The sequence below is a fragment of the Zerene cesonia genome, chromosome 14 (assembly GCF_012273895.1).
Source record: "Zerene cesonia ecotype Mississippi chromosome 14, Zerene_cesonia_1.1, whole genome shotgun sequence".
NCBI classification, from domain to species: domain Eukaryota; kingdom Metazoa; phylum Arthropoda; class Insecta; order Lepidoptera; family Pieridae; genus Zerene; species Zerene cesonia.
In genome coordinates, this window is record NC_052115.1 from 8230870 (window position 1) to 8255994 (window position 25125).

At 34.3% G+C, this 25125-nt stretch overlaps 2 protein-coding genes across 2 annotated transcripts in view; both read right to left on the reverse strand.

Moving 5' to 3' along the window:
* LOC119831803 overlaps positions 1-601 on the reverse strand; it is a 4905-nt gene extending 4304 nt beyond the window's left edge. The window contains exon 1 of the mRNA XM_038355332.1: positions 482-601. Coding sequence (XP_038211260.1) covers positions 482-505 — 24 coding nt within the window. The 5' untranslated portion in view covers positions 506-601. The remainder of the gene's footprint in view (positions 1-481) is intronic.
* Positions 602-3476: 2875 nt separating this feature from the next.
* Positions 3477-24580, reverse strand: LOC119832048 (nose resistant to fluoxetine protein 6-like). Its single transcript, XM_038355638.1, has 12 exons — positions 24464-24580; positions 16113-16252; positions 10563-10893; positions 10077-10191; positions 9447-9534; positions 8495-8661; positions 7683-7868; positions 7360-7533; positions 6245-6395; positions 4816-5002; positions 4238-4380; positions 3477-3726 (listed from the first exon to the last, which is right to left on the reverse strand). Exons 1-12 carry the CDS (start codon positions 24534-24536, stop codon positions 3580-3582), a joined length of 1902 nt encoding a protein of 633 aa, XP_038211566.1. The 5' UTR covers positions 24537-24580; the 3' UTR covers positions 3477-3579.
* Between the last annotated feature and the right edge of the window lie 545 nt (positions 24581-25125).

The window sequence follows — 25125 nt, forward strand, 5'->3', positions numbered from 1 at the left end:
CCATGAAGAAAAACTCGATTCTTTATTTTACTGTTGAGACCACAAAAAACATTCATTTTACATAACTTTCCCTAAAAGATTAGAGAAAATAAATTAAAACGAAAAATGATGTGATGACGTCATGCATATACGGTAGAATAAAATGTGCTATTGCCAAATTTTGGCCAGATACAAAAAAAGAATTCTGTCATTTCTATTTCCATGACATTTACAGTAATGTCACTTCTTTCTTTTCTACTAATTTCCTAATCAAAACAAGCACACGTTATATTGTAGAATAAGATGATTTTTAAACTCAAAACGATGAATGAAAACCACAATATTTTGAAAAAAAAAAATATATAGATACTGTGTGTTTTGATCCGATTTTGATGAACATAAAAAGCAAATGGCCAACATTTTTTAAATGCTAACAATTTTAAAAATGTTGGCAAACAAGAGGTAATATAAAAAACACGCTTTTAAATTATCTCGAACTCACAATTGCCTCTTTATCGGTCTCCATTACACAGATCACAAATATAAATCAAAACAAACAACGAAGCCAGATTTTGGCAAACGAAAAACGTTTTTATGCTGACGATCGCCGACCACGACTGACTACAACACAGCAAATAATCTACTACGCTTATTTTTGGAAGCGCGACTATCGCAAGATAAAATACATTGCATCATGATAATAATAATTGGCAAATACAGTAGCTAATGACGACATTATTTTGTTTAAAAATAAATAAATTAAATTTAAAATAATGGCGGTCAAATTTTGATAGGCACCCGAGTAAATATATATTCTCTTAATTATATAAACATAAAAATTTGGTTTTAAACAAATAGTCGATGAGCACACCAATCCTGCAGCGGGATCTCGTACTACAAGTTTTATACCCGAAGTGTGTATAAATCGTTGAATTTTCTTCTTAACAAAAAATTATCTATGTGGGAGGGGAGCGTGTTTCGATACGATTTGGGCCAACTCGCTTCGGGGAAGTTCCACACCCCCACAGAAAACCGGTGTGGAATAGTTTGTCCTCACCCGTCCCAGTTCATTCCTTCTTTCCAGTCGCCATCCTTTCCATATCCCTTCCCCTTAAATGCGAGCGACGCATCCGCAAGCAACCTCTGCGAATGTTCACAGTGTTACCATCAGGCGAACCATCAGCTCAGTTGCCCGTCTATAACATAAAAAACCAACTTCAATTTGTCTGAACTAGACCAATGAGACCACACAGAGGCACTAGCTTAAAAAAGGAATCATCAAATTCGATTCACCCAGTAAAAATATTATGATGACAAACATAAAAATACAGTCGTATTTCTGACCGTTGAAGTCATTTTGAAGTCAGTTAAAAAGTTAAAATAATACTGTATTTGATTGATAATTTTTATTTTATTTTAGCTTGAACTTGATTTAATTGTGACCAATGATTGAATTATGTAGTGACATAGTATAAAAGAAAGTCGCTTTCTGTGTCTGTCTCTATGTCCCTATGTATTGTATCTTAAAGACTTTAGGATCTTTAAAACTACACAAATAAAATACTAAATCGAGCTAGGTAACTAGGTAATAATAAACAGTAAATAAGGATTTAAATACGAAAAAACAATGGACCTAGGAGATAGCCTTCTCTGATGTTTTATTATTTTTTTTTTTTGTTTTGAAATAATTCAATTTCAATTCAATTTATTTCATACATACATACATAATTGCCTTCTGTGATGTTATTTTACTGCTACAGGCTAAGCTTAGTAACTTCTAGTTTTTAATTAAACATTTTGTATTCTATGGTTGTATCAAGCCAGTTTTTAGGGTTCCGAAATGTAAAATGGGACCATATTACTGAGACATCGCTATCCGTTGGTCTGTTTATCTGTACTGTCTGATTGTATTTCATGAATGTTATACTATGTATTTCTGTAGCCACTGTAACAAGAAACAAAAAAAAACCGAAGCTAAACAACGGTTGGCAAGGTCATAAAATGGATGAGTGACCATATTTGCAGTTTACCTTTAGCTTCCTTCTCACGCACCTGACGATTCTACATAGATATTTTTAAGGGCATGCCATATCAATCGCTATTATTTATCAAAATCAAGATTCCATAAACTTCGAAATTGATGACTTCAAATTGTTACCAGGCAAGATAGCGAGCAATGTATCGGTGGTATTCGTTATGTACCCTTTAATCTGTGAATCAGGCGTCACTTTATTTAATAACTTTGATAATGGCCTTGAGCATTCACCTTGATTAGTTTTTTATTTGAGACGTTGGTACGTGGCGTGGATGATGTATTTAGTATATTATTTAGGCATTTCATTATAATCTAGACAGATTATTGGGAGTATCTGTCGAATCTATTGAATTGTACTAGATGTTTCGGATAGACTTTGATTTTCTAATCTTCTACACGAACAAACGAGTTATCTTATCAATTATATATATTGTATTCTTTGAATATCGTACAATGGTTCCACTTTGGTTTAACATGCTCTTATAGATATAATTACTTTTAAAAGTGTCTGATTACTGTCATATTACACTTGAAACGGTACTTACCTTTTTGAGTGGGTAAATCTAGCTTCGATACGAGAAGGAAGGAGTCGTGGATTATGTCGAATTCCTATCGACTGAAACCCCATTGCGTTCCGTCGGGTTGCTCTGGTGATAGGGTGCTGTTTAGTATTCAAATGATACTAACTTTCTAATGTTATAAATATGAAAGTAGCTTGTCTGTCTCTTCTTCACGCCTAAACCACTGAAGCGATTTGGATTAAAATTGGGACCTTCGAAAGGGTATAGCATGCGAGGAAATCTGGACTGTTTTCTCATTGACTACGCGGGAGAAGAAAGCTAGTTTCATATAAAAATGATATAACTCCTAATGTAAGTAATTTAAGAAAATTACTATGCTATCTTCCTGAGACAAGGAACGTCAGAGATCTGTATGTGCTAATTATGTGTGAAATGCCATTTGAAGTACAATTTACTTAGAAATCCTTGTTGCAATTGAAAAACTGCTTATAACTTGCTTATAACTGCTTTTGTCTGACTCTTTCATAAACTTGAATAACAAAATTCTTAAGTTCAATTATTAATTCGTATGTATGACGTCACAAAATGGCGTCAAAAAAACGAGGGTGATCTTTTTTTGTATAATAATTATTTACAATATTATTGTTACGTTTCTCTCCAATGTTCTGCTGATTTTTCTACATTTTTATGATCAGTCTGAATCTCTTCAATCAGACAAACGGATTTCACCGTTAATAAATTTCATAAAACACGAGTGAAAGGCACACTAAACACGCAAAATTTATAAAAAATTATAAATAAAAATATAAATGTCATAAAAATAATGGAAACAAAAACAGGTGGCATGAAAGAGAAAAATTTAACAAATACAAGCCTTATACATATAGATTTATGGCTCAAAACCATTTCTGCTAGGCAAACTACAATTCACTTGATTTCAAAGAAAAGATCCGAATTTCAAGATTGAAAACTCTTGTAGGTAGTGGAAACAGTAATCATTTATTTGTGACTATTAAAACTACATTTGCTAAAGGTCTTAAGAAACTATTTATCTTCGGGTGCTTGCACTGTATTCTTCTCAGATGGGGTCAGCAAAGCTTTGACTAGACTTCCGACTGGTGCCTCCACAAATAAGTATAAACACACGCCGCAAAGGTAGGAGGTAAATAGCGAAGCCTGCAGGAACATAGCCTGCAAAAAAACCAACCAAAAGTAAGCTACAGTATTGCTAAAGTAAGTATATAATAAGTAAAGATAACTGGTCTCGGATTTACCAGATAAATTGAAATATAGGTGTGACATACAGAGATAACGTGGCTGTCTATTGATAAAATAAATTTAAAATCGCAGATACAGAGATTACCCCATACAACATCGCAAATTCTACCTCTTTAATATTATTAATGTTAGTATCAAACAATATAGATAAAACTTAAATTTTACAAATCCGAGGCTTGTTTCCCTTTCCTCATCTTTCCCAGTCTAGTCCTATGTCAATCCTTTCCTTATCCCTTACCCCCTAAAAGCGAGCAGTGCATTCGCACAGGCTGTGCAATGGTCATGGGCGGTGATTATTGCTTATCATCAGACGAACCACTAGCTCAGTTGCCCGCTATGACATAAAAAAATATTGTATTTGGGAAAGTGTTTGACTATCTTTAAGAAACTATCCATACAACATAAAAGTGCACAAACAACTTACTATATCGAAATCAGACAAATAAATAAGTGACATTTGGATCCCAAACAGGCATCTCTGAAAAATTGTATGAAGAAGGAAGGCGCTGTATGATATCCTGCCGGTCCAAGTGAAGCCGCGCCACTCCACTATGCAGCGATATAAATCTGTAGGGAAATAGATAATCTTAATAGATTGTAAATGATAATAAATTTGTACATTAGAAAAACAAATAATAATAAATATATATAACTCAAAGGTGATCTACGGACTGACTGATATAGTGATCTATCATTACACAGGCCCAGATACTGGACTGAAATTTGGTATACTCGTAGATGTTATGACGTAGTCATAGAAAGGATATTGATCAATTCTACCCCAAAGGGGTAAAATACCCGCGTAAGTCCGTATCCCGTAGGAATATCGGGATAAAAAGTTGCCTATATGTTATTCCAGTTGTCCAGCTACGTAACCAATATCATTGCAATCGGTTTAGTAGTTTTTGCGTGAAAGAGCAACAAACACACACATATCCTTACAAACTTTCGCATTTATAATATTAGTAGGATTAGTAGGATAAATAAGTTATTAGCACGCACTTTCAAACTTAAATATGCATCCGATCATGAATGCACAGACAATGCTGATGAAGGCGACTTTCATGAAGACAGCGGAAACTGCCTTGAAGGCTTGGGATAGCTCAATCCCATCGATATAGAAGATACCGCCGGAGAGCAACAGACCAAGTCCAGTGGGGAAGAGGAGCCACATCACCCACCCGTGTCGCTGAAAAGGAATGATCAAGAATGTATTAAAATATAATTACAGTTAGAAAGAGCAGAAATATTGACCGAACGATATAAGCGAACACTTCCAGACAATTTGGAAGCTAGTATAGTATTAATATATGATACTAGACGCTCGGCTCTGTCCGGATATCAAAATTCCTGTTTTATCCCAATGGAGCATTTAATCGGGATAAAAAGTATCCTATCACCCAATTGACAAATAAACAAATTTTCACATTTATAATATTAGTGCGATTTCACTCGCGGTTTGCCCGCGCGGCACGGGCATAGCAAGTATTTATAGAGCTCATGTCTTATTATGATGTATAAACTATAATATTGTAAAGTCTTATTAAAATCCATTGAGGCGATTTTACGCAAACTTTCGTGTTAATAATATTAGATTAATATAAGATTACCTATTTTATCTGTGCCATAAGAACACATTAAAACTTGAGGTGAGGAGAATAATGTTTACAGTAATATCTTATTCAACAAGTTAAATGTAAGGAAGTTTTGGTTTACTCATAAACACAAAAAAAAATAATCCATTATATGTAAATACGAACTCTAACCGGATTAAAATGAAATTCAAAGACATACAAACTCTCTAGTCTAGACTATATATACATGGTCTAGACCATGTTGTGTCAATAACATACACAGATTAAATATTTGTTATATTTTTATCTCGTCACTTTTTTCACAGGTTACCTACACAATGCATATTTTATACAAATTGTCATCATAATTATTATTTATTTTGGTATATTTTCTATTAATATATTTTAATATTTAATACTCTTCTCCTAGTTGTCTGGATGAAATGGCTGTGTAGCTTTAAGACCGCCTTTTTTGTCAATGTATACCTAGGTTAAGTTTTAATTTGTAATCATTCAGAGCGAAACAGCCTAAATAAATAAATAAATTAAATTTTCAGGATGCATTTCATTTGGGATGCAGATAACCCTGATGTAGACATCCGCTAAGATAGGACCTTTTATATTCATAATAGAGCCGCTGCCCTTGACCATGATATCGCCAGATGGTAAGCTGAGATGTAGCTTAAGATGGAGCGTGCTTTTCTAGAAGGTTCCTTTTCACTCTCCTCTTAAAGACCTCCAAATTGTAATCGACGATCAAATACTGGGGATATTAGGATATAAGGCCTTTTTTTACCACGTATTTGACGGCGGGCTATTTATTTGACCACGTGGCTCTAGTTGCGAGAGCTAGTTACCTTATAAACAGTGAGATCTTTTTTCTCCACCTGCCAATGGTAGGCAAGCATGGCCGCAGCAAAGCCTAACACGAAGGTTGATAAGTTGGCGTGGCTCGCGACGTACGTTTGTTTGAATGTGTCATCATTTGCATATAGAGTCCGATAGTTCCTGTAATGCACATTATAGAAATAATGATAATGGAATGTGGGAGCTCGCACAGGGAAGTACCATACCACCACAGAAGACCGGCCTGAAGTAGAAGCATGCTCCTGTGTTTCAAACGCTGAGTGAGGAAGCCGGATGCTCGTTTCCTATACCCGACCATTCCTTCCTTCTAGTCGTCAATCCTTTCCCTAGTTATCCTTTTTCCCTTAAAAACGTGTACCCCCTTCGCAGAGGCACTATCCTCATTAGTTTTTACCATGAAGTTTATCCAATGAATGATTTTATGATAAATGATATTATTATAATTGATAATGATTCTTTATTTGAACTGTATTGAACACAAAACAATATAAATAACGATACAAATCTCTTGAAAATTTATCAAAGAAATCAAGCATCCGAACTTTATTCTATGACTTGCAGATTTCTACTACTGATAAGAGCTTTACAATGTATATAAATTGAGAATGTTAAATTTAATATTGAACGATTCGTCAGTCGCGAATGTAAAGTTATAAGACAAAAATACAAAAATAAAATCGAATTGAGAACGTCCTCTCATTTTGAAATCGATTAAAAGAAAAGAAAATAAGCGAAATCGCTCCAACATTTCACACGTGATGCAGTAATCAAGGGAAATAGGAAGTTTATTCACGTTTTGATACATTGTTTATACACAAAATACTTAACATAAGATAACTATTTATATGTATATATGTGGAAGTTTAGCTTGCTTGGGCATGAATTGGGCCAGCTTGAACTCACAGCAAACCGGCGTGAAATAGTAGAATGCCACTGTGTTTCCTACTGCGAGTGAGAGCCGGACGCCCGTTTCTGTTTCCTCACCCTTTCCGTTCCTTGTCTTTACCCATTAAAAGTAGGCAGCGCATTTGCAGGGGAACTGCGTCTGCGTATCTTCATGGCCGGTGATGATCGCTTACCATATGACATAAAAAATCATACTTACTCTGGAGTCTGCAACAAAATGACGTCCAATTTATTAAAATACGTAACACCTCCGGTAATTACGAGTGATAGTAGAAAAATGATTATCGCTACTATTTTTCTAGCTTTTTGCGTCCGAAACGCTACAAGCACTAGGAGACCTAAGCAGAATAGCTGGGTGTCAGCGGCTAGATACCTGGAATTACGGACAATGATTGTTAATAACTCTACCGAGTATGTGTCAATATTATAAAGAATTAAATAATCCTAAAGCGTCTGTCTGAAATTTCTTGGGAAGTATCTCAGACATCTCTTACGACCAATTTTTAAGTTGATTCAACTCACCAGGTCTGGGGGAGACAGTTGACATGGTCATAGAAATAGTTATTAACGTATAACATATGCTTCCACCACTTGATGCGGCAGGCGTCCGACTCGCTGACCACAACGTAGTCCCACAGCGGGCCGTCTCCAGCGTGCCTTATCCAGGTGGCTATAGTTGCCAGGACAAGGGCATATGACGGCGTTAATCTAAAAAATTCAAGTGATAATCCAGTTGATTTCCGCTGCAGGGATATACTAGTATACTATGTTAAGATACATCACCGACAAGGACAGTCGTCATAACAATTTTTTTACATTTAATTTAAATCAGGAGTTAAATTTAACATTGAAGTTAGTTATTTAATAAGTCTAGTTTCAAATGCAATGTGGTCTGTCATATAGAAATTAAGTATTGAAAGTAATCAAAGGTAACTAACTGTAAACACGAAAATTTGTTTAATTTAAGTAATGTTTAATTTTGGCAATACTCACCTATCAATAAATACAAAAAATCCAAGTCGAAAATTAGATTGAGGCAATTTTATAACTGTCTGTACCCGCATTTTTGTTCACACGTGAGCGGATTTAACTTATTATTTTTTTATAATAGCCTATATGTTGCTAAGAACTAATACTATAACAAAAAAAAGATTTATCAAAACCGTCCAGAACTTTCACATGAAAACCAGACAACATACAGACCGACAAATTGATTTGTTTGTCTCGTGTTTCTTGTATCGTACGATTTTTAGTTTAATTCAATGTAATGAATTGAACTCTTACATGGAATGACATATAGAAACAAAATAATTAATCAAATTTTTTTGCCTTACCTTATCCATCGTAAAAACACTCCTTTAGGAAAGTCCCACCAGGATATATCATGAGTCTCCGAGTATATGAGAAAATTGTAGACTAGTAAGAAACTGGACATCGCTAGGAACGTATATGTCACCAGAGTTCCGTTGAAGGCAATTTGTTTCATAGGATCGTCATAAGACTGGAAAATTAAAAGAGAACATTATGAAGTTAATCTTATTTCTAAAGTTTAGAGTTTAGAATTTAAACTATGTCTTTTGATTCCTTGACATATTAAGTGTTTACAAAAATGAAGTTAGTTTACTAGAGGACTTTGACGTCTTAAAGTAGGAGTAATGCCAGTGTAGTAGTTCCAGAAACCAAAAGAAAGAGCTTTATGGTTGGATGGTGGTTCGGGAGCCGGAAGCCCATGTCCTATTGCTTATCCTACCCAGTCCTTTCCTTTGTTCGTCTCGTCAATCCTTTCTTAATCCATCTAGAATTTGAAGTCGGCATTTGTAGAGGCGTAAGGTCGATTGCAGAACTTGCGCGTCTCCAAATGTTCATGGGCGGTGTTAGTGCTTAACATCAGGCGACCAATGCCGACGATGACATTAAAAATTTATAGTACAGATTTGCAAGAGAGTATAATTGTATAAGTACAATTGTTGTTGGTCGCAGATTTTATTCAGAGATACCGTGTGTATACTGGTATAACGTGATTTTATTTGTTAAGTATATCAGGTATTTCATTTGTCATAAAAACGTATTAAAGACCTTTTTAAGTTAGGGATGTAATATATAAGGAAAAAAATCGGGTAGTATTTAATTTTTTTTTGGGTATAAACGTAAATGTAAATAGTATGAAACTTTATTTACTTGATACATTTTAATATGTCAATTTAAAATAACCCTTTGGATAGATAGAGTTGTACTGATTATTCTGCGGATATAGGCACAAAAAAAGATGCATTATTAAACACTCACCTTTTCTACAAATAGTGGGTTAACATGGAAAGTATGAAAGAAAATAACAGCAGTGTGCGAAAAAATAACAAAAATCATTGTTATTGATCTGAAAAGTGAAACAAATTTATTAAAACATATCCTACTAATATTATAAATGCGAAAGTTTGTGAGGATGGATGTATGTGTATGTGTATGTTTGTTAATCTTTCACGCAAACACTACTGAACCGATTGCAATGAAATTTGGTACGTAGATAGCTGGACAACTGGAATAACATATAGGCATTTTTATCCCGATATTCCTGCGAGATACAGACTTACGCGGGTGAAACCGCGAGATAGTTCATACACGTATAAAGAAAATCCAGATTAAATTTATAACTAAACTTTCTGGATTGACTGAGCATTCAAACAAATTCTTCTACAAATAATATTAATGGCAAATAGGATATAATTGCATTTTTATATGCCATAAGCAAGGAACTGAACTGGTGGTACAACTGATGGTAAATGCAGCCCATGAACATTCGCAGAGGTAGAGCCTCCTCGAACGCGTTGCTCGCTTTTAAGGGGAAATGTATAAGGAAAGGATTGGATTGGGAAGGGTGAGTAAATCGAAACGGGTCTGCATTGCATAAATGTTCCATACCTCATACCATTAATCATTTTCAGTCTTTCCAACCTCGGCTCTGGACCAGCACCACTAGGTGCTGTTAATTTCGCCCAATTCCTTTTCAGAGAAAACGCAAGAAGGATTTTGTTTTCTGTAAACAATGAACAATTTGATTATGGAATTTATTGCATGCTTTAAATACTTCATACAACACATATTGAATTAGATGATGCAAATACAGATCCATCATACGCATTAATTTATTTTTTTTGTTAGAAACATTATTAATGTTTAATAGTTAATTATTCGAAAACTCATAACGATGTGTAATTTTTTCATAGTCACATTTCGCCTCTAGAAATATGAGTGGGTTAAAATTAATCTTCTAAAGCATAATGAAGTTAAAGAAGAAAAAGGTATGGGAATCCCTTGTTTTTTGTTTTAGTCCAGTTTGGGCTTCAAATTGTATTTTATATCATTCATCTAAATCAATATATGGTCAGTAATTTACAGCTATATTACCAGCTTTATCGTTTCGAGATTTGATGATGTCGTAAGAGCTTCCGATAAAATGTAACAAAATTAGCACCACGTACACTATAAAAACAGCTATATCACTCTTATCAATTATCCTCTTGTCTCCTTTCTTCTTACAATAGTGTAGCTTTGATAACTTTGCCTCTATATTGTAGTCATCCCATATTGTTTTATTGAAGCATCCCTCAAGGGTCATGTTTAGGTCCATTGTTTTATTTGAGTTGTAAAGTAGATAAGTTTTACAGGTCCGTGTTATACAAATACCTCTGTGTAGTTGAGTATGATTGTAATGCTTTTTGGTGTATGCTGAGTATTCCTGAAACGAATATGCAATAAATCAAACAGAAAAAATATAAATTCTGAGTGCTTTGATGGTTCATATGATTATAGTTCTTATGATGATACAAATAAGGCCATATATGTAAATGTTTGGTACAATCCATATAATGGTTACGTTACAATAAATTTATGGAGATGTTAAACAACTAATTGGATTCAGTTTATATAAAGTTATGAATTGTCTACAATACATCCAAGCTTTGGTACGTAAACGATGGTATAAATAATCTATGACCCATAAAACAATATTACCCATATGAATAATTGTCTTAGTCTAAGATGAAGCTTCACAATTAGTTTTTATATAAACGAATAAATAAATAATTATATGCTATAAACCACGTCACAATTTATGAGGTCAAAAGTTAATGAATTATCAGATATATGCATATAAAAGGAAGTTGTCTTCTCTATATATAAAATTTTCTCGTATCACAATGTTAGTTCATGCGCCTTCGAAACTGCTGGACCGATTTTTATGAAAATTTTGTGTGCAATTTTCCGGGTCAGCTAGTCTTAACTTATAGAAGTGACTAGACTGATTAATCAACGCACAGCCCAAACAACTCTACCGATAGAGCTGAAATATGGCTTACCACTATGATGTAGGTAATCGTTGAAATTAAAATTGATAAATTCTTCCCTCAAGGGCCTATTATTAATTAATTTTGGCCTCGCGGGCAAAGCTGCGGATAGCAGCTAGTTTATCATGTAGGGTATTTAAATCAAGTAAATCAAAGTAATGTATAATTATTACATTTTATAACGATTAGGAAAATTTATACACTTTAAATATGCATAATATAATATAATAACCCAAAGGTTATCTATTAACGCACTAGACGGATCAGGCTGAAATTTGGCATGCAGAGTTAAAGGATTTTGATTAATTTTAGCCTCAAGGGGTTCAAATAGGGGATGAAAGTACCATGTACCATTGTACCATGAAAATTTTGTAGAAAAATGCTATTCAAAAGTATAACTTGTAATATTAAACTTAGAGTTTAAATCCTACTACCCTACTTACTTACGTGTGTATGTTTGTTAATCTTTCACGCAAAAACTACTGAACCGGGTGAAACCGCGGGGCGCCGCTAGTCAATTCGTAATCACCAACATCAATTTACGAGGGTTCAGGCCATAATCCACCACACTGGCTAAGTGCGGGTTGGTTAATTTAATATGTCGTCGAACTTTTGGTTCTTGGACATGTCGGTTTCTTCACGATGTTTACTGCCACTGATTTGAATGGTGAAACAGTTGTGAATCCTACTAATCCTATCCTATCCTACTAATATTATAAATGCGAAAGTTTGTAAGAATGTGTGTGTGTGTTTGTTGCTCTTTCTCGCAAAAACTACTGAAACAATTGCAATGAAATTTCGTACGTAGAGAGCTGGACAACTGGAATGACATATAGGCAACTTTTTATCCCGATATTCCTACGGGATACGGACTTACGCGGGTGAAACTGCGGGGCGAAGCTAGTTAATAATATGCAGATAAAATATTTAATAATCAATTCAAAAGTTAAATCCCCACATAGTCTCGAAACTACGCTTTTTTATTTTAGTATTAGTTCATGCTCCAGTGTACTATTGTAGTACTAAATATTCCACCTTGTTTACTTCATAGATGAAGATTTTAAAAACTTCACGTTTGAACGGATAAATAACTAGAAAATTCACGGCACAACAAATAAAATATAAATACAACTAAACACGTTCTTAGAATCTCATATTATGTTTTGTGAGACAATTATTGTAAACTGGTTCTTACGTTTAAACTAATACCTGACTTGGGCTCAAATTGCATACATTATATTAAACGCATTAATAAGATCATACTATGTGATTTGGTAGTGTTTTTATTAGGGAAATAATGATTTTTTTTTGCCCAAAAATTTGACCTATGTTTATACTAGTTGCCCGACCCGGCTTCACCCGTGGTACGTTTTCTCCCTTCCTAATAACCTTCAAAAAGTATTGCCTAATTGGAAGACTGTTCTCGCAGTTTTACGCTTAAAAACGCATATAATATAAATTAAAAAGAGATTTTATAACATTAATATAAATTAAAAAGAGAGCTAATAATATATAGATTTAGAAGATAAATTCAAGCACAATATAAAGAGAAAGTTTACAGCAGTACAACGCCTTTGATCCCGTAGTTAAAGTCGAAAAATGTTCGATCATAGCTCGATATTAGTCATTAACATAGTAATGATGAAAAAGATAATAATTAATGCGCGCAGTAGCCCTTAAATAGTGTCCCGTGTTGCTAACAAAACGGCGTATGTAGCTCGGGCTGGTTCCTTCGCCTCCCTCCTCCGCGCATCCACTTTTAAAAGTATTCTTGTTTATGGATAAACAAAAATCCTTTGTTTAGCCCATGTATCTAGGAGCGCTATAACAGATCGTATTTTATGTACGTACTCACAAACGAACTCACAGACTAGTTTTACTCTGGCACTATTACATTATCTGTGACACAGTGCACTCTGTAGTCTCAGAGACTCACTGTAGTCTAGTTTAACATATATTTTGTGGATGGCTCCCGGTGTCTGTCAATACTTCAGAAGCAATTCAAAGTCAATACTTCAGAAGAAAGCAGAAAGCAAATGTTTGGGCGGCAAGTTTTATGGGCCTCATTTACTGTAATTACTTCAGCTTTATATTATTATTAATATTCTTTATTTGCACTTCGCTTTTTACCGATATTTTTAATATATTTCAGAATGAGTTCCAATTCTAATCATGCAAGTTTAGTATATACAATGAAAATCTGTTTATTATATTTTTAATTTTAACTTTAGATTAAAATTGGCGTCAAATATGTGTCGTAGAAAATTATGGTAATACAAGCCTTAGATCAAGGCTTCTTAAAACGTGTAATTATGCTGTTATTAATTTCTGTTGGTATACAATGTTATAAAGCGATTTCTACCTTGGAGATGTCTATAAAACTAATCTATACTAACATATAAACCTGTAGAGTTTGTTGGTATGGACGCGCTGATCTCAAGAACTACGAGACGGATTTAAAAAAATTGCATACGTCTCTTGTTGCTATAGGCCAGTAAGTACTACAAAGTCAAACAATATACACAGCTCTAAATCTAGAAAAGGATATGGGCCTCCGGCTCCCCCACTCACCGAACGAAACACAGCAAAATGCTATTTCACGCCGGTCTTCTGTGGGGGTGTGGTACTACCCCGGTGCGAGCTGGCCCAATTCGTTCCGAAGCGTGCTCGACTACCACAACAAATGTCCATACTGAGTCGGTTATTAATTTATTCAGTTCCTACATAAGGTACCTTCTGTGTTAAGCTGCTACATAATTAGCTAACCTAACAACGTGATACCGAGACCATAAAAATATGTTATGTTTTAAATAAATAAATTAACTCAGCCATCGCAAGAAGAATAACGAATAAATTAATATACGCAGAGGTAGTGCCTCTGAATATGAGCTGCCCGCTTTTATGGGAAAGGGGTAAGGAAAGGGTTGACGACGGGAAAAGAAGGAATGGACTGGGAACAGTGAAGAAAAGGAAACTGGTCTCCGGCTCCCCCACTCATCGTACAAAACACAGTAGCATACTTCTACTTTATACCAGCTTTCTGTGGAGGTGTGGTACTTCCCCGGTGCGAGCTGGCCCAATTCGTGCCGAAGCGTGCACGACTCCCACATATACGATCTCAGTATAACACCACACATTTAATTACACAACATAAATTAATATAATATAATAAGGAAATAAATAAAATCAGACAAAGCTTACATGAATATAACAAATACATGTTTAGTTAAGTTTTAAGTTTAATTTTATTCTTCGGTTTCCTATCCGACAATATGGTGCAAGAGTAAACTGCTCTAATTTTCATTCCCTCGCGTTTCGTACAAATGTGATAATGCGTTAACCAGTTACATAACAATAAAGATCAAACACAAGTTTTTAACCCATAGTTTAACGGTCGCAGTCGTCTTGACCCGGCATGACAAACAAGTCAATTAGAATCTATTACATTTATAATATAATATAATTATTGTTGGGTGCCGCGTGTCTTGACTTTACATACGTAAGAGATGTATTAAATGTGGAAATAAAATAAATAGGTTTTGTATTGTATGTTTTGAGTCTATTCTAAACAAAGTAATGAAATACATCTTGTGCCTTCCATCCATACATTTAATTGGTTACCGGCTTGGCTTTTAAAAATCTGCTTGTTACCTCATAACTATTTACTGGGTGAACCGATTTTTATTATTAATTTTTATTTGAAAGCCGGTGCTAGAGAAATTTGGTCTAGTTCTGAAAATGTGAAAGCGATTTAGTGTTTTTATGAAAAATAATTGTGTGTGAGAAATTTTTTCTATTCTTTCAAAAAATTTCTCATTTATAAAGCATTTCAATGCTATAAAACTAAAAATTAAAATAATTATGTGCCCTCATGTCAATCTTATTTAATAAGATTGAGGTATTATTTGTAATATATTTTAACAACCGTTTAATGGAAACATAATTATTGAGACTGTATTCAACGGCATTCAGTTGAAAGTGGGTCAAAATCTAATCTAAACAGATCGGTTACTGACAGGTAAAGCTGATAAAAGCGTGCTAAAAGAGTTTTCTAGATAAAAATTTTCATATGTTATCAATTAATTGTAGTTATACGGATATCAGCACTCGCTTAAGATTAAGAAGTATTTAAATTACAGTCACACCATTGATATCATCGGAAAATATATAAAAAGGTTCTTATCGGCTCTGATATGGAAATTTCCCACTGATGATTAATTCGTATGTACAGAGAAGTCTAATTTTACTTTTTTTAAGCAAGCTTTTGATTTGATCACGCTATCTTATGGTAGGCATACGCTGATATTGGAGTTGCTTGATTGATATAACTCATTCTCGACTAAAATATACAAATAGCGGAGGATAGAGTCGAGCACGCTTCGGCACGAATTGGGCCAGATCGCATCGGGAAAGTACCACACCCCCAAATAGATATATATTTAGATAGCTTACCATCAGGCGGTTCACTGCAGCTCAGACACAGATCCAACACGCAGAGGCTATTTAGAGAGTATTCATTGTGGAACATTATCATTGCTTATTGTTATGTATTTAATACATCTAGGTTTCATTACCATGTTCCTAATTATAAAGAATGGATAGAATTAATTACCTGTATGAAATGCATTAGTGACGATCTTCGCCGTGAGAACAGATCAAAGTCGGCAATGCAGTACATTCCCTCAGCGTCAGACATACACTGGTCGTAGTTATCCATCGCGAAAAGCGGCGGCATTTTGTTGTATTCAGTTTCTGAAAGCATAGAACTGTTGAGATATTGTATTTTCTTGTACTTGATTTTACGCGAGAATTATACAATTAAATTAAAGACTTTTTAACCGATTTTATCGCGATTAATTGATTACAATATTAACCCGAAGTTTCGAACACTTTACAGCGAGCGTGGTCACGGGGAGACTAAGATGTTACATGTCTTGAAGGTTATAAGAAAATTGTTGTTTGCGAACTACCTCCACCTATTTCTCCGCAGTTGGTATGTTGAGTATTTTCCGGATATTGGCAGTATTGGCTGCCAGTGTCTTCTAGTCTTTTGGTCTGTCTGGTATGGGGTTTTAAATTCTTGATAACAGGATCCTAGGTGTTGGAAAGCTTCAAACCATCTTCTCTATTGAAATTTTGATGTTTTTAATTTCAATAGCCTCACGTACAAGTCTTGAAAAAAATTATTAACTGTAAAGTATTCAAAACTTCGGGTTAATAATATAATCAATAATTCGCGTTTAAAATCCGTTAAAAATCTTTAATTTCTAAATGTTGAGATATTTTAAAGGAAAAAGAAAACTTTGATCAGAAAGAAGCTCAAAATGAAACAATTATTTATTTAATTAGACTTCCTTTAGAAGCATTTTTGAATCATCATAACACAATTTTAACATTTACCACAGCTTCGGAAAGCAGATTCTACGGAGAAGAGACGACAAGAAACTCTGTAGACACTTTTAAAAAAATATTGTCCTTTAGAACCACAGGACAGTTCTATGGTATTATTACTATGCATATTACTCGTGTAGAATTACAATGTAAAATTTACATAATTTTAAATGAGCAACTACAAAATTTCATGTCGGTTATAAAGAAACTGCTTTCAGAACCGGTGGTAAATGGTAGAACTATTCTAAGACGATTAAAAAGTACTTCCATAGCAAGTCTAATTGAATGAATACACGATAGTTTGAAAGAAACGAAAGAAAGTTAGTTTTGTTGCTTATTTATTGCATTTATTTCAGTTCGATTGCATAAAAACATGGTATAATAAATTGAATATGTAAATATGATACCTAAAGAAAAACGAATAAATGCGATCAGCAGTTTTCTCAAATTGCTTGTAAGAGCTTCTAAGAAATTACATAATATATTAGGAATCAATTGAAGTCGAAAGTCCGGAAAACCGGTCCGGAATTCCGGACTTTAGTAGGTTTTGTATTAGGAATGTTTTCACATAAAAAGATATTTGATATTAGTCGTTTTTTGTTTTTTATTTTATTTATTTAAATTATTTCTATTAATATCTTAATAATGGCATCTCATGTGCAATAAAATCGCTCCCTTTTAATTGTACAACCATTAAAAACGATTGAAGGAATATGACGTCACATGTAGTTCAAAAGAGTACGTTGTATAAAGTGACAAAATTGATTGTACGTTGTACATGGCGTCTTTATTTAGATATGTAAGAACGAGAAAGCGACCAAGAGTTACCATGTATTCGAAAACGTCATCTATAGTCCACATACTACGGACCAGAAACGATATTGAAACCTAGCATAAGTGTTACAAACGACAAAATATTTAGATCAATGTCACAGTAACCCTAGACGTGGACACGCTATGATAAGGAAATCTAAGTGACAATGACACCTGAGTTCAAGAATTACGTCTATCCATGTTATTGAGGAAATATAGTCCTTTCTGCTAACTCGAGTGGTGTTATTGTTTTATATTGAGCAAGGTCTACGATTTAATTTTTAGTTTTATAGCATTGAAATGCTTTTATAAATGAGACGTTTTGAAAGAATAGAAAAAAAATGATCATGAGGCGGGATTCGAACCTGTGTTTTTTGCCAAACCGTAGCAACGCCTAGCCTCTCGGCCACCCGAGAGAGTAGAAGAAATTCGATTACTGTGGCGGCATCACGGGTGGCCGAGAGGCTAGGCGTTGCCGGAGGGCCACCCTACGCCATCTGATGTTCGAAGCGGGTTCGAATCCCGCCTCGTGATCAATTTTTTTCTATTATTGGAAAACTATTGAATAATTAATATAGAATGCTAAATTAATTATCAAACTAATAATTAAATAATTGCGTGCTACTAGTTGCAAAATAATTTCCGAAAAATTCCATCAAGAACTCTGTGCTTCTTTTAAAAACTACATCCAATTAAATTAGGAATTAGTTACAGAGTCGTAGACATCGAAAAAACCCATAAATTCATAAAAAAAATTATGAAAACAAAATGATTCGAAAAAACGAACACTAAAATATTAATAAAAATTTGTAATGCAAACATAAATTATACTATGTGAGTTTATAACACGGTAATACCAAAACAATTATAGCAATAATGATGTGATTATTTTATATTTAGGCGAGACGGTTTTATCTCGCATTATATGTATATTACAAATATATATAATATTTATTGACCCACTATGTGACATGATAATTAGCTTTACAGGAATGAGTTTTATTAGAAAAACTTTATTAAATTTTATTTTAATTTGCGTTAAGGAGTAAATCAAAACCGCTTACAAAACTGTGCGACCAATCTAAATGATAATTAGAAATCTAAATTTTGTAAATATCTTTGTTTAGTATGTTTATATTACGTTGTTCTACTTATTTAGACATGCTAGCGTCTGGGGTTAGAACATAGAAAAGTGAAGACCCGTGTCCCCTACTGGGGTATGGGGCTGATGATATAAATCCGTTTCACTGATCGATTTTCTTTATGGATAAGTATGTGATCAGCCTTTTGTGTCCTGCCAGACCGAGAATCATGATCGTAAAGATATCCTTAGATCTAATACTTGCAATTTTTATTTACCTACACTTAACCGTTTTATAATTTATTATTGAAGCAATATGTATGCAATTGGTAAAATAATTTAATGAATATCTATTCACGCCCATATCCAACAGGTAAAATATTTTTGAAATCGGGTATTTGTGCGTTTAAACAAAGAAACTTTTTAGCTTTATATTATACTAGGTGTTGCCCGCGGTTTCGCCCGCGCGGTCAATAAAGTTTTATAATACAAACTTTTATCCCCTATTTAACAAAATCCTTTCTTAGCCGATGCCTACATAATAACATACATATATATATATGCATGTCAAATTCGTCCGATCCGTCCAGTGGTTTGGGCTATACATTCATAAAACACTATGTCAGTCAGTCAGTCAGTCACCTTTGGCTTATATATATTTAATCGTATTCAAAAGCACTTTTAAAACAAGTCTCTTTGAAAAACAAGAAAGAAAGATTCACTTAGGACTTTGTTAACAATCTCTCCTTACGTCATGATATTATGATAAGAAACAAAACAAAACGTTTATTTAGGGTCCCGTAGTGCACTTAGAAAACCTTCTATTTATTTCTGCATGCTTGTCGGTCCGTCTGTAGATCACAGCCTTCCATCTGATATACTGTAAGAGATGTCATTCTGAAACCTTCTTACATAAGAAATACCGGATGGAAAAAAAAACCTCGAGATGGGTAGTTGTAAATATATGTATATTGACTTGAATATAAGGAATGTTAAGAAGTTTGTAACCGACTTCAAAAAAGGAGGAGGTTATCGAGTGGAATGTGTTTTTTGTATATGTTACCACATTTATCTTTATCTTTATGCGGCGCTTTCATAGAGGTACTAGCTAACTAGGTAGCTCAGCTGTCCGCTGTGACTTGAAACATTGATAGATAAAAAAATATTTCAAAAAAGTAACAGTACCTAGGACAAAAATAAAATACAGATCCCTGACCTTCGAACTAGTGGTGATGTCTTGATGGACAGCTTCCTCCCAGTCTTTTATCTATAAGTTGAATGCTATATGGGAAACAGCGGGGCAAAGCTAGTTACATAATTTTATTTATTTAATTTTTTTATTTATTTATTTATCCAAATCACATGTAATGGATAGGTTACAACCCAATGCGACAGCGACAACGACGAAAAATAAAAAATAAAATACAGAACTCCGCGCATTTTCAAATGTTTATAACATAATGCTCCGTTAGCAACCCCCGACACGAAATGACTCATTATTCAAAATAAAGAATATCCTAGAAACGATAAATCCTTATCTCAACAAAACAATCAACTCATGATGACTATTCAATGGCAATTAACAATTAATATATAGGAGGACAGATTGATAAGATTTCAAACAAAAACTACCCGATTTTATAATTATTTTTCAATCATCCATGTGGTGCTTACTGAAATGCACCAATCTGACGTCGTTTAAGAAATCTCTGTTTGATTATTTAACTGAAATGACATTCTACACACTTAACGAATATTTTGACCAATCATAAATAAATAACTGACTGAACTAAATACAATGACACATATCTATTAACAGTGGTGGCATCTATTATTAGCAGTGGTGGCTCAGTGGTAAGAACCTCGGAATTCAAAATCGATAAGTCGGGGTTCGAGACCGGGCGAGCGTGCAGGAAATAAATTGATTTTTCAATTTATCTGCGCATGTGGTTAACATCACCACTGCTTAAACGGTGAAGGAAAACATCGTGAGGAAACCGGCATGTCCAAGAATTAAAAGTTCGACGACATGTGACATCTGCCAACCCGCACTTGGCCAGCGTGGTGGATTATGGCCTGAACCCTCATAGGAGGCCTGTGTCCCAGCAGTGGGAACATATATGGGCTGCTGATGATGATGATGATGATATCTATTAAATTTTAATATGGGCAATAAAATTACACATCGTGCCTTTATTATTTTGTGCTTGGTATAAACAAAAATATATATAAATATGATAATTAATTAATTATTTATGTAAAAATTGACAATTGTACGCCACATGGCAGATCACAGTAGAACTTTATATAATGTAATACCTACCTTCCTTTTAACCTGTGAATCACAATAAATCATTTTGAATTTGAATTTGAATGCATATTTGTACGTATACCTGTTGCTATCTCTTGTCAACACGGGTGAAGACGGGACATGTGCCTAGTTTTATTATACAAAGTCGGACTTTTGTATCATATATCATACTATCTGCGCCGCGTCGGTCCACCCGCGGACTGACCCACGGGCAATTGCAAGTATTTATATAGTTCGTGACTTATTCAGATTTATAAGCTGTATTATTGTAAAGTTTCATTAATATCCAATCAGAAGTTTTGTGTGAAAAGGTAACAAACATCCATTCATCCATACTCACAAAATTTCGCGTTTATAATATTTGTAGGATAACATACGCACTTACGTTATAAATAAATTTTCCTGTTATAAAAAAATTTGTAACTTAATAACAAAATATCATCGTACTAAATCCATCTATTTAATATGGGTGTAAACTTATCACTAAGTGTCAGATAATAAGTCAGTCCTTGTTAAAACCAATAGCGAGTTTTATTGATTCTGATAAATTGTCAAAGGTTTCAAACGCGTCATTTCGCTAAACCATAGCACCTATAGTCTCCCTTAGGCACATGAAACCGAAAGAGTAGAAGAAATTCGATTGTATTGAGATCTATATTTATTATCCTACCTACTCTTTGACCGCCTCCTTGGTACAGCGTGAGCGTAGAACCGAGGGGCCCTGGGTTCGATTCCCGGTGGGGACGCACAATAAAAAAAAAGTCTCGGTCTGGCAGGATACAGAAGGCTGATCACTTACTTGTCTATAAAAAAAAATCTATCAGTGAAACAGTTGTATATCATCTGCCCCATACCCCAATAGGGGACACGGGACTTCACTTCACTTTATACTTCTCTTTAGATTTCCATCTAAAGGGAAGTATGCGGGATAAGCCTCGAACTATCTGTTTTTCCTTTGATCACGCCGCGTGCGGTAAGCTAGTCATAAACTCATGGTTGTAAAAAAGGCAAATAATAAATGAGTAACGATAATTTTGTTCTCCCCTGTTGAATAAATAATTAATTCACGAACAAGCCTTTGGAGAAGAAACCGGCTAAGTAGGTATTTTCCGGGGATTTTGTATTTTAAATCCTTCCAATATTATAAATGCGAAAATTTGTAAGGATGGATGTATGTGTATGTTTATTACTCTTTCACGCAACAACTACTGAACCGATTGCAATAAAATTTAGTAAGCAGATAGCTGGACTATTGGAATAATATATAGGCAACTTTTTACAGCGACATCCCTACGGAATACGGATTTACGCGGGTGAAACCGCGGGTCGCAGCTAGTATGGTAAACAGACGTTTTTTTTCCAAATCTAAAAACCAACTTCATTTAAACATAATTTTCATATATATATATTTAGATTAATGTATATATATATATATTGGTATGTTTTAAGCGTATTAACGTAAAAAATCTTATTCTTTTTCTTTTTCTCTCATTGTAACAATAAAATATTTATTTTTATCAAAAAACTGAACCGCCTATAAAATGTGAGATTTAGGCCAAATTTAAAAACTGGTTGTATGGTTGCTCTAGTGGTAGAGCGCCGGCGTATCGCACATATGGTATGGGTTCGGTTCCCACAGCGTGTAATGTTTTTTTTTCAAAATACTCAAATAAATTTTATATTCATTACAATATTTATTATAATTTTATCATAATCTTATTTGAAAGAAATAGTGTGATTTTTAATGAATTTTTTATATTACTTAAAACAAATGTCATAGAGAATTTGAAGATGTAAATAGAACTCAATTGAATGTCATTGTCATTGAGTTGTTCATTCGAAAATATGTCGTTTGGCTCAAGAAACATTATCATACCCACGTGGTACTTGGTTTAACGTATAGATGAGTCGAACCAAACGAGAATCGTTTTACTGCAGTAACCTTTTGAAGTGAAACTTCTTTAGAATCGTTGTGATTTCAAACCTGATGCAACGGAAAAACGACAGGTAAGAGACACATATACAATAATATATTATAATAGTTTAAAAAAACTAAAAAACACGCTTTTATCATATTTTGCAAATTGAAAAATGGAATAATTTTATCAAATTAGTGTTTTGTCATCAGTCCTCAATAAATCTACTAAGTTTGAACGAAATCTGGCCGTTTAAAGTGGGTCAAAATCGCGCCCAAAGAAGTCGGTTACAAACAAACAAACATACAGGTGAAGCTAATAAAAAGCGTGTAAAAATGTGTAGAATGAAGCCGGCAAAGAATGAGACAGAAATATACATACTATTTTATATATATTCATCTCATTCTTTTGTCGATTGAAGTTTCACTTCTATCGTGTGTGAATCGCACACACACCTTTTTTTTTTTACAGTGCATGGTTAAACGAGTTGCCACCTGTCATATATTTTGAAAAATTTTCAAAAGTTGAGTTCGATTGAGATTTTCTGGTAAGGATTCGAGGGCCCCCTGAGCTGGAGGGCCCCGGGGCACTGCCCCGCCTAGCCCCTTGGTAGCTACGACAATGTATGTTATTGTAATAAAAGTGGTCGGGGTCAAATTTTGTAAATTGAAGATATTTAGAAGTTTTTTTTATGGGCGTTTTATTGTCGATACTGAAGTATAAAATGCAATTTAAAAAATTTTTGTCTGTCTGTCTCTGTATCTCGAATGAGAGTCACGCAGAAACTACTGAACGGATTTTGATGAAACTTGGCATGGTAATAGAACCTTCTCCGAGGAAGGACCTTATTTACTTTTTCTCAAAAGTAAATAAGAATAAAGACATTACGGCTAATGCTTTCATAGCTGTTTTTCAGACAGCTGGACTTACACCACGAATGTCACACAAATCCTACTAACATTATAAACGCGAAAATTTGCAAGTATGAATGGATGTTTGTTACTCTTTCACGCGAAAACAGCTTATCGTAACTGTATGAAATTGCTTTTGGTCCTATTGTAAAACGACTTCAAAAAAACGGACGTCATTTTTCAATTGTATTTTTTGTGTTTGTTACCTCATAAACATCTTTTGGGTGGACCAATTTGAAGATTTTTCTTTATTTGAAAGTTGGTAACTCCTAGGTCCCATTTAAGTTTGGTTCAGACATTTAAAAGGCGTTATAGTGAATTTTTAAAATAAAATAAATTTAATAATTATCGAATTTGGAGTGGCGCCTTCCCCAAAAGAGACGTCTGTAATCCTTTTTATAGAAAAGAATTATTGTCTTGTGTCCAAGAGTCTACAAAATAACTACTCAAATTACATTTTTAATTATTCTAACGTTGACGCTAGTGATATTTCTTTATTCGATTACACCTACAACATGACTGTAACAAAGATATACTCACCATTCACATGAAATATCACGGACGCACACGGCTCCAGTATAACAACTAACAACACGATAAAAATGACCGCCATGACCGTAAGCAGCGTACTTACGCGCTGATTCTATCTCAAGAATTGAATTACTAGACATAGCCTGTGTATTTTATTATTGTTTTATACGCTCAGTCGCATCTCGTAGCGGAAACTGTAGCGGCCTTGTCGAGGGTTCTGTAGGTTATTGCAGTTTCATTAGAAGAAAGATTTCATTTCACAAACTGAACTGTTGGTTCGCTTGATGGTAAGCGATCATCCATGAACATTCGCAGAGGTAGTGCCTCTGTGAATGCGCTGCCCGGTTTTTAGAGGTAGAGGATAAGGACTGAGAAGGGTGAGGAAGAGGAAAGCCTCGCTTATCAATTAGGGGTATGAAACGTAGATGTAGGCCGATACTCAGACCTACCCCATATGCACACAAATTTTAAGAAAAGTCTAGTCGTTTTTGAGGAATATAGTAAGGAACATTGTGACACAACAGCTAATTATATATAGAGATTAATGTACGCATAGAAATTTGCAAAACAGGACACAAGATGCCAAGAGCGGCCTTATTGATCAATTATTATTTATTCCAAGCAACCATTGGCAAGAAGCGAGTGACATAATTGTAAATTCGTCAAAATCG